General features: G+C 52.1%; 1 protein-coding gene across 6 annotated transcripts in view; it reads right to left on the bottom strand.

The window, feature by feature from the left end:
- Positions 1-13060, bottom strand: part of EXOC6B (exocyst complex component 6B) — a 329969-nt gene that overhangs the window by 107322 nt on the left and 209587 nt on the right. For all 6 annotated transcript variants that reach the window (XM_051798180.1, XM_051798176.1, XM_051798177.1 and 3 more), the window contains 4 exons: positions 12397-12506; positions 4789-4900; positions 3648-3782; positions 2506-2685 (listed from right to left, as the gene is read on the bottom strand). In XM_051798180.1, the coding sequence (XP_051654140.1) occupies positions 2506-2685; positions 3648-3782; positions 4789-4900; positions 12397-12506 (537 nt within the window). The remainder of the gene's footprint in view (positions 1-2505; positions 2686-3647; positions 3783-4788; positions 4901-12396; positions 12507-13060) is intronic.

The following is a 13060-nucleotide window of genomic DNA, read 5'->3' as shown; positions in this document are numbered from 1 at the left end:
AGGGAGCTGGGAGTGGGGATGGACAGGGAGCTGAACAGGAGCCAGAGTGTGCCCAGGGGGACAAGAAGGCCAATGGATCCTGGCCTGGCTCAGGAACAGGGTGGCCAACAGGGCCAGGGAAGTGATTCTGCCCCTGGACTCAGCGCTGGTGAGGCCACCCCTGGAGTGCTGTGTCCAGTTCTGGGCCCTCAGCTCAGGAAGGACATGGAGGGGCTGGAGCAGGTCCAGAGGAGAGCAACGAGGCTGGGGAAGGGTCTGGAGCACAAGTGCTGTGAGGAGAGGCTGAGGGAGCTGGGGCTGTTCAGCCTGGAGAAGAGGAGGCTCAGGGGAGACCTCCTCACTCTCTGCAACTCCCTGACAGGAGGGGGGAGCCAGGGGGGGTTGGGTTCTTTTCCCAGGCAACCATCAGCAAGACAAGAGGGCTGGGTCTTCAGCTGTGCCAGGGGAGGGTTAGGTTGGAGATTAGAAAGAATTTCTTTGCAGAGAGGGTGCTCAGCCATTGGAATGGGCTGCCCAGGGAAGTGGTGGATTCTCCATCCCTGGAGGTGTTTAAGGACAGACTGGATGTGGCATCAGTGCCATGGGCTGGGAACCACAGTGGGGTTGGATCAAGGGTTGGACTTGATGATCTCAGAGGTCCCTTCCAACCCAGCTGATTCTGTGATTCTATGATTCTGTGATTCTATGATTCTATGGTTCTATGGTTCTATCCATCTCGGTGCTTTTTAGAGCAATGAGTGTCCTCCCAACCCCCCCCAGACAATCCCAACTCACTCCAAGAGGAAACATTAATATTTAAGGAAGACAAATTGCTCCAGGTCCAACCTCATCCATCACCGTGGGCTCCCTCCCCAGCCTCATCTCTCCTGCTGGTCGAGCTCCACGCTCCGCTGCAGACACCAATCTCCCTGTCTAATCCCATTAAGCATTCCCAGTAGGATTCCTGGGAGTGGTCTCCACCCCTGTAGAGCACCATCTCCCTTTTTCTGAGGAGAACTCCAGCCATTTCCAAGCACCTCCTGGCTCCGGAAGGTCCCCACACCCGGGCCACGCTCAGCCACACCACCCAGATGCCAGTGGAGGGGAGTTTTTGGCAACAAACCTGGACGAGAAGATGGATAAAAGCCCTTCCAATCCCTCTGCACAGAAGGTAACACTTTATTTAGCAGTTTATTCCAGAGATAACAGAGCTAAGGAAGCCCCTTCTCCCCAACAACACCAGGAAAGCCATTTCCATTTCCCTTTCCATCCACAGCAAATCCTCAGCTCCACCCTGCTCCCAGACCTTCCTATTGGGATTGGGATGGCCAAAGACAGGAGCACAACTTTGGGGCTGTAACACCTCCTAAAACAGCTCTGGAGGGCTGGAACAACCTTCCAGAAGAGGAATCACAGGGAACAAACAAGCAGGATGAAGGAAACCACCGCTGGGGACTGTTAAATCTTCTCTTCCTGTTTATACCCAAGCTCATGAAAGATGCCCAGTGTGCCCAGTGTGGGCACAATCCTAGGCACCCAGGAACAACAAATAAATCACAGGCCCAGTAAAAAAGATCTGAAATTTGCTTTTAGAACAACTAAAAGCAGAGTTCAGTGGATTTGCTGTTCCAAAATACCTGCTGATCCCAGATCCTCCTCCGGGTATACCCAGACAGCTCAGAACAAATCTTATTTAAAGAGGGGGGAAAAAAAGCTTTTTGAGCAAAAATGAGACTCCCTGATGATTCTGTTTTTCCTACCCAACGAGACACTACTCAGCCAAGTGCAAAAAGCAACACAAACCACATTTTTGATGGCAACAACAGCATAAACACACGGGGGTATTTTAGACAGCGGAGAGAAGAAAGAAACACAGGCTGCCTTCCAACGGAGCAGGATTTTGATGGAAGGCACCAGTGGCTTGACAAACACTTGGAAATGTATCTGTAGTTCAAATAAGACACTCAAAGAGTGGATATCTTTGAAAAAAAAAATGCTGGATGGTCATCAAGCTGAAGATTAAAATAGCCAAAATCACAGAATGTGCTGAGCTGGAAAGGGCCCCCAGGGATCATCGAGTCCTGCACAGGCCCAGCCCCAGGAGTCCCACCCTGTGCCCCAGAGGATCATCCAGACCCTCCTGGAGCTCTGGCAGCCTTGGGGCTGTGCCCACTGCCCTGGAGAGCCTGGGTAGTGCCCAACCACCCTCTGGGGGAAGAACCTTTCCCTAAAAATACAGGTGGGAAGTGAAGGATGACCCTCCTGGTGCACGGTGGGCTGTGATGGTGCCTCAGTTGTGTGTAAAGAGACCTGCAAACAACTGGGGAGACTCTCAGGAAACCCAAACTCTTGGGAACACGTGAAATATGCGTCACTTTAAAACTGGATTATTGTTTTTTACGTCAGAACCGACAGCACGAGGCCCCATTTCCACCACACACCATCGAGTTTGAGCAACCTGGAATTCCAACAACACCGTGGGATGGCTGGATGGGAACAGGAAGGGAGTTGGCGGCGGCGCCTTACCGGGAGGTGGGTGAACACGGCGAAGGTGCTGCGCAGGAAGCCGATGAGATCCACCAGGTAGTCGCTGGCCCGGCTGCCCGGCTCCAGGGCCATCCAGTCGTAGTCTGCCAGCTGCAGGAACTGGTCGATCTTCTGGTTGAGGTTGGTGTAGATCTCCTCCTCGGCCGCGTGCCGGGCGTCCTGCGAGGGACACGCTGCGTGGGGTGGGGTCTCCACACCACAAATCCTCCCTCTCAGGCCTGAAGGTGGCACAACCCGAAGCTCAGGGAGCACCCACGAGGCTGCTGAAGCCTCAGGGCAGTCAGGTTGGTGGGACAGGTGCCACCGGGTCCAGGGGGATTCTGCCTCTGAAGCAACCTTGGGACAAATCTAGTGGAGGATGGAAGAGGAACATCCCGTATGGAAAAGGGTTGAGACCCACCAAACCAAAAGGTGTGGGGTGCAGGAGGCCACAGAGGAGACCCCCTGCCAAAATAAGGCAGGAAACTCAGCTTTAGGCCAAATAGGTGGGTGATGCCAGAATGGACTTCCCTGAGGACAGGTCTTAGTCTCCTGCTTAGTTATCCTAAGGGCAAAGCTCACCCAACCAATTCCCTGCTGTTCCCATGGGACACAATTCAAACACCCCACACTTGACCCATCATGGCCTTAAGATTCCACATAAAGTATGTGTGTGAACACTCCTGGGGTAGGATTTCAAGACTGGGAAGTCTGTGAGTTCCTGTCAGCCTTGATTTTTAGGGAATACTGCTAAAAGGAGTGCAAAGGTACAGAAATGTAAAGCTCTGCAAGTCTGTTCTCCTTTGGGGTTGAGAGGTTCACGGCCAGACATGAACAGCAAAATGAAAATTCATTTTAAAAATAAATAAATTATCAGGCTTTTGGTCAAAAGCCTGATGATGATGATGATAATGATGATTATCATCATCCTTTAGATAATCAGGGCTGTAAGTCAAGGCTACAAACTCTCAGGATCTCGACAAAAGCAATGCTGCAAAGGAACCCAAAAGTGACGGCACAAACTTCCCAAAATATGACCAAACCATCTTCTGGCTCAGCCCAGCTGCCTACAACTCCAAATCCACGCTCTCCAACTGCCCACCAGCAGCTCCTCCTGGAGGTGGAGCCCCTGGATCTCTCACCTTGAAGGTGGTGGTCCCGTAGAGCTTCGTCGTGTGCACAGTTTCCGGAAGCACGTTGGTGATGTTGGTGATGAATTCCTCGAGGAACTTGCAGGATTTCTCCAGATGGGTCGTGTTTATGATAATCTGCACGAGCTGTAAAGGCAAAAAACAACAAAAAAAAAGGGGTTCAACCGTGGTGCTCACAAAGCCAGGGAGGTTAAATCCGAGGTTAAATCCAAGGAATTCTGGTGTGAAAAGCTGGTGCTGTGCAAACACAGGGAGCTTTGCTCTGGACTCAAAGTGTCTCCTCCTTTACCAACAGCAGAAACTTAAATAAAAGATAATTTGGGGGTGAAAGCCTTTCCCATGACAGCCACTGACACCACGGGAGATGATTATTCCTAATGACTTTCCTACACTCAGCTGTCACTCAGGGCTCGTGTCAGCCCTGCCCAAGCACGACAGGCCTCCCAAAAAAAAAACTGCCCTGACAAATCAGAAGGCAAAAAAAAGTCTTCTGTCTGCCAGTGAACCCTAAACAACCCACACCTGGAGTGACACCCAGCAGCATCACACTGAGGCAAAACAAAGAAACCACCAGGTTTGGCTTTTGGGAGGGTGCTGGTGGCGACCAGATCTCTCACAGACCCAGAAGGCATCATAATGCTGGATTAATTATAATTGCTGTAGAACTATTATTAAGTTATAATTGAATTGTTGGAGTGTGGTGTGGTCGTCTGGAGCCACCTCCTCTACAGGAATGGTTTTGAAACACTCACAAATCTGAATGAGATTGGATTAATCAGTGATTTCAGTGGTTTAGGCACAGGAACATTGAAGTGACACTACAAAAGATCACAGAGTCCAACTCTTGGTGGTGCTGGATGACATGGGAAGGGTGATGGTCACATCGGGGAGGTTCAGTGTGGATATCAGGACAACAAAGTCATTGGGAAGGTGGTGCAGGACTGGAAGAGGGTGCCCAGAGAAGCTTTGGGACCTCTGCTTGGGGGAAAGGAAAAGTCAGGTAAGAAACCCACGGCTGGCACGATCCAAGTGAGCGATGATCCCAATTCCTTCCCAATATCCCATCTAACCCTGCCCTCTGGCAGCTGGAGGCCGTTCCCCCTTGTCCCACCACCCCAAACCCACGTCCCACCTCCGTCAGCCCCACGTTTCTCCTCTTGATGACCGTCTGTAAACAGTTGCTCAGCGTCCGGGTCAGCAGCAGGTTCGTGGATTTCCGGATCATGTCGTCGACCTCGGTGGAGCTGGAAAAGGGGGGAATTGCAAGAGAGGTTTGCAAAACAGTCCATGAAAAGAAAATCATCTTTGTCCCCTTCCTTCTCAACGCTCTCCCACCTCACCTGTCGTCGTCCATGCAACGCTTACAGCTGCTGACATACTGATATATATGGAAATTCCAACTGTTTAGGTCAGGAAGGGGGACTAACATGTCCTAAACCTGAGCCTCAGACACAGAACATTCCCCAGAATCAAAGGAGTGCAAAATTCAAAAACAACAGCAGAAAAGCTCCTCTTTCCCACAACACAGTTTCTCGCTCCGTGGTTCCATCGCTGTTTTCCAACCAAATATTTCACAGTAATGCTCCAAACCCCCTTCTGTCACCCTACCCTGGAAATCATGGAATAACAGAATGGTTTGGGTTGGAAGGGACCTTAAAGACCATCCAGTTCCATGCCCTGCCATGGGCAGGGACACCTTCCACTAGCCCAGGTTGCTCCAAGCCCCATCCAACCTGGCCTTGGACCCTTCCAGGGATCCAGGGGCAGCCACAGTTTCTCTGAGAAATTTATTCCAGTTCATCACCCTCACATGGAAGGATTTCTTTCCAATATCCAATTTAAATCTTCACTTTTCCAGTGGGAAGCCACTCCCAGTTGTCCTGTCCTGTCCTTCCATGTACACCCCTGAGCCTCTCCTCTCCCAGGGGATGGTCCAGCCCAAGGAAGAGCTGCCCGTGGGCACCAGCAAAAGCCTCGTGGCCAAGCCACTGCCCTGCACTGGAGACCTGCATGTTCAGCACAGAAAGGAAAAGATCTCCAGTGGGGGAAAAAAACGACTCAAATATCCCAAAATACCCCTCTCAACCTTCCCATGGCTTTTTAACTGCGTCATAAAACCACAGAATGGTTTGGGTTGGAAGGGATTTTAAAAGCTACCTATTTCCCACCCCCTGCCATGGGCAGGGACACCTTCCACTAGACCAGGTTGCTCCAACCTGGCCTTGGACACTTCTAGGGATCCAGGGGCAGCCAGAGCTTCTCTGCCCAACTTGTGCCAAGGCCTCCCCACCCTCACAGCCAGGAATTCCTTCCCAATATCCCATCTAACCCTGCCCTCTGGCAGTGGGAAGCCATTCCCTGTGTGCTGTCCCTCCATGCCTTGTCCCCAGTCCCTCTCCAGCTCTCCTGGAGCCCCTTTAGGCCCTGCCAGGGGCTCTCAGCTCTCCCTGGAGCCTTCTCTTCTCCAGGGGAACCCCCCCAGCTCTCCCAGCCTGGCTCCAGCCCTCGGAGCATCAGACTGGAAGCTCCTACAACACATTCCTGCCCTTTTCCAGGTGGTTGCAACTTCAGCATCGCTGGAATTTGGGAGTTTGTCTTTGTGCCCCTCCAACATGTGGCCGGTGGCACCTCTCCTTTCCGAAGGAAGTTTGGGAAACCCGCCCTGCCAGAGGCTCCTTTGATCTGCCCTTGGCCCTGCATTAGCCCTGACACCACAGGCTTTGCCTCCAGCAGGAGAGGGCACAGGGAATTCCCCCCGGGAATGCTGAGACGTGTTAATAACTTGGAGGCTCCCGGTAAATGGAGCCCGTGACCTTTGGCTCCTGCTCCTGCTCCACCTGACAAAGGGGCCACGGTACAAAGCTGGGATTGACAGGAGAAACAAAAGCAATCCCTGAGGTTTCCTCGCTGCTGGGGGATGTTGGGATGCTGCTGTTGGAGTTCCTGCTGGGCTGGGAACGGGCACTGCCCGCCCGTGTCCTGCTCCCACTTCCCAAATTTCTGTGCCTGTTTAATGCTGGTTGGGTGCATCTGCTCCAAGTGCTGCTCCAGCAGGGCCTGATGCTCGGGAAGGCAGGACTGAGCCTCCTCCAACAAGGATTCTGTGCCCACAGCAGCTCCTGGAACTGCTCATCCTTCCCATATTCCGGCATCACTCAGTCAGCTCCTTTTCTGAAGTTATTCCGGCCCTTCCTTGTGCTGCTGCCTGGGAATTGCACTGAAATCCCTCAAACTGGGCCATTCACTTCAGAGTTGGGTTCTGTGGGTCCCTTCCAGTTCTGAATGTTCCTTGATCCTGTGAAATTCCCAGGAGAAGTGGCAAACACTGCTGCCCATCCGCATCCCTGAGCAAAGCCACGACCGGAATTCCAGGAGAAACTCATGTCCTGGTGCCTTTTCCCAAGGTAAAGCCCAGCTGCACAACCCCCCTGCCACACTGCACTGCCCAACAGGTTCCTCCAACATTTCCTTTTTCCCTGATCTTTAGAAGTTGGCTTTTCCAAGCTAAATGGTTCCACTGTCTGCTTCCCAGTTGGACGCAGAGGAGCAGGACCAGCAGCTCCCAAGAACTTAAACCCAAAGCCAGCAGCCAAAATCTCTGTGTGGGTCCCTTTTAGATCATCACTGATCCCAGGGAGTTTATTTTCCTCCTGCTATCCCACTTCATGTCCCAGAAGGACCCCTTGGCTCCTTCTCCCGGGGTTTTGACGTGTCCATTTGGGTTTTATGAACCATGGAAGAGAAATCAAAGGCAGAAGGGAGGAGAAGAAACCAGCAAATGGGTTTTCCTGGGCTCTATGTTTATGGGAAGGGCTCTCAAAGAAGGTTTTAGTCAGAGATAAGTTAAAAAAACAATTCTAACATAAACCTCAAATCTCATCATGCCACTCCCCCCAGGCTGTCCATCATATCCCAGGAAAAACCAGAGATCCCAGTCCACTCCAGCAGAGAACACAAGGGTTAAATACAGCCAGAGCAACCAAATCCAACCCTCTTTTGGATCTAGGGATGGTAAAAAAGACACCTGAGGAGATGCAAAGCCAAAGGGTGGGAAAACTGGGAAGGGGGTGGGGAAGCAGAAAGGGCTGGATCCATGTTCAGAGGGGTGGAAAAAAGTGTTTAGAGAGCAAAAAATACACAAAGCTGAATGCTGGTACAAACACTGAGGGTCTTTTGGGATTGGAGAAGGACTTTGGACAAGGGATGGGGGGACAGGACAAGGGGGAGTGGACTTAAGCTAAGGAGGGTGAGTTGGATGGGATATTGGGAAGGAATTCCTGGCTGGGAGGGTGGGGTGGCCCTGGCCCAGGTTGGGCAGAGAAGCTGTGGCTGCCCCTGGATCCCTGCAAGTGTCCAAGGCCAGGTTGGAGCAACCTGGGATAATGGAAGGTGTCCCTGCCCATGGCAGGGGGTGGAATGAGATGATCTTTAATGTCCCTTCCAACCCAAAGCATTCCATGATTCTATCATTTTCCTTAGGAAATCCTGAGATGCAACATACAGGGAGTCACAGAGGATGGTGGAGGTTGGAAGTGCAGGTGGTACCTGGAGCTCCAGGAATCACCTGGAACCCAGAAAGCCCGGATGAAAACCCCGGGATTTGGACACAACATCAGCTTTTCCTCACTAAACCGACACAGCAACCAAATTTACAGGGCTGGAAAAACTTGGGTTTAAAACCCAAATGTCAACCTGTCACCAGGAAATCCCGATCCAACACGGGAGGCACTGCCTGGCTGCGGGAACGCCCCGGGACCGTCACACTCCCAGCAGGATCCGGGTGCTGCTGCTCTGCCAGGGCTGTGGGGTCACCAACCCCTTGGGAGCCCAGGGCTGGCTGCAATCTCTCACTTATCTGCAGGAACATCCCCCCCCCACCTCCAGGGTAAGGACAAGCTCAGGAATTCCAGGCTGCTTCTATTTCTTCAAAGAACTTCAAACCGAGCTTTCTCCCTGTCCCGGCGGCGTTCCTGCCCGTTCTTGTGGAATCTCAGAATCCTTAAGGTTGGAAAAGGCCTCCAAAACAACGAGAACAGCCATCCCCCAACACTGCCAAGGCATGTACAAGCACTAAATCATGTCACATCCACGGGGTTTTTAAACCCCTCCAGGGATGGGGACTCCACCACTGCCCTGGGCAGCTGGGCCAGGGATGGGGAACTTTTTCCATGAAGGAATTTCCCAATATCCAACCTAAACCTCCCCTGGCACAACTTGAGGCCATTTCCTCATGCTCTGTCTCCCGTGGGCTCCACACACCGAGTAAGGACAAAATGGAAGCGTTCCATGAAAAGGCCCATGGCAGGGGGTGGAATGAGATGGTCTTGGATGCTCTGGAGCCAGGCTGGGAGAGCTGGGGGGGTTCCCCTGGAGAAGAGAAGGCTCCAGGGAGAGCTGAGAGCCCCTGGCAGGGCCTGAAGGGGCTCCAGGAGAGCTGGAGAGGGACTGGGGACAAAGCATGGAAGGACAAGACAAGGGGAATGACTTCCCAGTGCCAGAGGGCAGGGATAGATGGGATATTGGGAAGGAATTCCTGGCTGTGAGGAATCTGATGTATCAGCTCCCAACTGGTGGGATTTAGCAGTGCTGGGGTTGTTCCCAACAATCCACACTCAGCCTACAACCAGGAGCAGCTGCAGCACTCCCACCCCTCCAGGAACACAGGAGGAGCAGCAACATGAGCTGCCAAAGAAACTCCATTTACCTCCTCTCTTCCACAGCCAAATTCCAAAGGTCCTCCCTGATTTTAGTTCTTCAAACCTCTCATTTTTAGATAATTTTCTTTTTACTAACTTGACACACTTCAATCCTTCTCAGTGCTTTGCACCCCGAGTTCTTTCAGGATTGGTGTTTAGTTTGCAAAGCAACCCACCTCAAACCCAAACAACTGAAGTCTTGGTAGATTAGAGCTCCCATCCCATCCCTTCCACCCACTGTTTCCCAAAGATATTCCCTATCTTTTCAATGGGAAATTGAAAAAGAGGAAGCCTTCCAGCGAGCAGATACTTTTCAAGACAACCTGATGAACTCAAAACACACTTGTAACAAAGAGGAAACTGCTGAATTTATAAAGGGGGTTTTCTTTCTCTTAATTATTTAAGAGAAATAATTTATAAGTCCTATAAATCCACACGGGGCTCCAAATTTTCTTCAAACACACGAAGAGCAAAAGAACTTTCACAGGAGCAGCAACATAAAGGGGGGAAAACTCCCATCAACAAACACAAGGAGGGAGTTTAAAAAAAAAATAATTATGAAAAAATAATAATTAGGGGGAGAGGGGGAAAAAAAAAAAAAAAGAGCTCCATTTTCCACCCCGGGCTCTGCTCTTTGGGAAAAGAGCTCGGAATCTTGAAGGGAACTGTCTGGGTTAATGACAGCTGATGTCCTGTATCCCGTGGCAGTAGCTGTGACCTCCAGGCCCCCCGTGACTGACGGGCTGACCCCGCTCGCTCCGGGGTGTGACAGAAATGACAACCAAGGAAGAAAAAGAAAGGGAAAGAGAAAGGAAACTGGCTGCCGGCTTTGTAGCCAGGCTCCCTAATAAAACCTAATTCAAGCTGTCAGGGTGAAATGAAGAAAGTGTCAACAGGGGTTTTCAGAGAAATATTCCAAATGTTTGGCTGGCAAAAGGCAGAGCCGGGCTCCCATCCCCCAGCTCCTCAGAAAGGGCTGGAAAAGCCGATGTCGAAAGGAATTTTAATAACCTGCCCAAGGGGACCCCCGAGGAGGGACCCCAAGGGGACGGTTTTCCTCCCTTCCCTGACAAGGCCAATCATCCCAGTAATGGTGAGGGGCACAAGGCCGGGGCTGGGGGGAGCGCCAGGGGAGGGGTTGGGTGAAAGCAGCGTCCGTGTGAAATCGGAGCGAGGTGTCGGCCCCAGAAACCGAGAGGCTTCATGGTGACCCCCGGGTTAAGAGCCCCGGGAGCCACCAAAGAGAACAACCTGCCACTGGTGAAAGTCTGAGGGGGAACGTGGGGAGAGGAACGTCCCGGGATCCCACAGAGACCACGGAGCTGCCGCGGCCTCCGGTGGGAGGGGGAGAAGAAAGTGCCTCCCCAGATCAGTGTCCCTGGCTGGGAGGGAGGGAATTCAGACCCTGAAAGGCCTCGTGTGGGCTCCAAAATGTCTGGGGAGGGCCCAGAGCGCTAGACCACCTTCATGTCAGCACTGGGGCAATCGTGGAATGGCTCAGGTTGGAAGGGATTTTAAACCTCATCTCGTTCCAATCCCTGCCATGGGCAGGGACACCTTCCATTATCCCAGGTTGGACAGGCCTTGGAGCAACTTCCTGAACACTTCCAGGGATCCAGGGGCAGCCACAGCTTCTCTGCCCAACCTGGGACAGGGTCTCACCACCCTCACAGCCAGGAATTCCTGCCCAATATCCCATTTAAATCTTCACTTTTCCAGTGGGAAGCCATTCCCTGTGTGCTGTCCCTCCATGCCTTGTCCCCAGTCCCTCTCCAGCTCTCCTGGAGCCCCTTTAGGCCCTACCAGGGGCTCTCAGTTCTCCCTGGAGCCTTCTCTTCTCCAGGGGAACCCCCCCAGCTCTCCCAGCCTGGCTCCAGAGCAGAGGGGCTCCAGAATCCTGGGATGGGTTGGGTGGGAAGGAACCTTAAAGCCCACCCAGTGCCATCCCAGCCTGGCTCCAGAGCAGAGGGGCTCCAGCCCCAGGAGCATTTCCAGAGCCTGGACTCTCTGCAGCAGCTCCATGTCAGGTCATGGCCAGGATATGAAACCCTCCTCCTGCAACTCCCACCTCTTGCTAGTAGAGCTCTGCACGTGGAAGGGAAGGAGGATCCTTCCATCCAGTAAAAATCCTGAAGGGAAGAAGCATCCCTGCATCCAGTAAAACCCTTGGTGTCAGTTTTTCTGCCTCTACCAAGCTGGAAACGATTCTGAGTGCAAGAAAACAAAAGCACCAACTCGCAGTTTCTGGCAAATACAGTTGGTTTTCAACCTCACACACGTACACAGGGATAAAACCAGCATCAAAGCACCTTGGGATGGGGAGAGAGGAGGGTAAACACGCGGAATATTTTGCAGGCTTTTAAAAAACAACAAAAAAAATAGCGTTATTTGTATGTAAACTCCCAGGAGAAGCAAGAAAAACAAAGCCCCAAAACCAGGAGCCGAAACTCGTTAAGGCACAAAAATCCAACCTCCCCCCCCAGAGCCTTCCTGACAACACATCCCTGGAATCACGGGATTCACAGTCTGGGGGAGGGCCAAGGGGAGGTCAGAGATGTTCTAGGAGGCCCTGACCCAACGAGGAGTGGACACCACCACCTTTCTTGAGACAACCAGGTTCATTTCTTTCCCACAACTCCAGAAGCTTTTCGGAGGAAACGGCTCCCTCAGTTTTCCTACAGCTGTGGTTGTCCTGGGCTGTTTTCCCTGGAAGTGTCCAAGGCCAGGTTGAAAGGGGCTTGGAGCAACCTGGGCTAGTGGAAGGTTGCCCAAGTGCCCATCCACCATGGCAGAGGGTGGCACTGGATGACTTTTAAGCTCCTTTCCAACCCAAACCATTCCATGACCTTCCCCTCCACGAGGTAGTTTTGAAGACAGGACCAGCCCTTGGAAGATACCACCGCTCCAAGGAGGCCACCAGCCACTTCCAGCCTGGCCAGGGTTTATCCAAACAGCTGAACAACAGGAAAAGCTGAGGAAAAGAATTTATATTTTACACCTCTGAGCTCTCTGAGAGCAAAGAACCCCGGGTGTGAATGTCCTACCTCAGGTGAAGGTCCTCCGAGAACTTCAGGCAGGCGTAGATGAATTCCTTGATCTGATTGTAAACTTTAGGCACAAACTCGGAGAAGGGGAACTTCTTTGGAAAGGGTTGCTGTAAAAAAACACAGGAGAGAATTCCATGCAAGAGCAGCCATCTACCAGGAGACACACGATTGCTTTCCAGCAGCGTGTTCCCAGCGGTCAGATCGATTCCAGGATTTAGCCAAAGAGACAACAGGGCATTTCTGGGGTGTTGGATAAACACTTCAGCCCAGTGAAAGGTCACAGAATCACTTACAAATGGAGTGCAGGAGGGGTTTGGAGCCTGGAAGGAGATTTGCAGCTCAGAGGGAGCAGGCAGAAAACAGGACCCTCATTTCCTCTCCCAAATCCCTCCCTTAGAGGAAAACACCCCCTGGGAGAACTCCCTGACGCTTCTCTCCCCCCATGCACGAGGTGTTTTGCTTGGTCACCTCCCCCAGGTGCTGCCCGAGGTGAGAATTTGCTTAAAACACCAAAAACCAACAGGAAACAGGTTTTCCTACCCCAAATTTCCCATCCAGCTCTTCCTTGCAGCAGAGGGAGGTGCAGTAACACAGTCAGACCCTGGACCCCGTGACTTAATTTTGGGGGAAGGACAAAGACTTCCTGAAATCTGGATCAGAC

This window comes from Manacus candei, unplaced genomic scaffold (assembly GCF_025592945.1).
Source record: "Manacus candei isolate 608988 ecotype Guabito, Panama unplaced genomic scaffold, ASM2559294v1 h1tg000048l, whole genome shotgun sequence".
Classification (NCBI taxonomy): domain Eukaryota; kingdom Metazoa; phylum Chordata; class Aves; order Passeriformes; family Pipridae; genus Manacus; species Manacus candei.
This window is presented reverse-complemented; position numbering and strand designations above follow the sequence as displayed.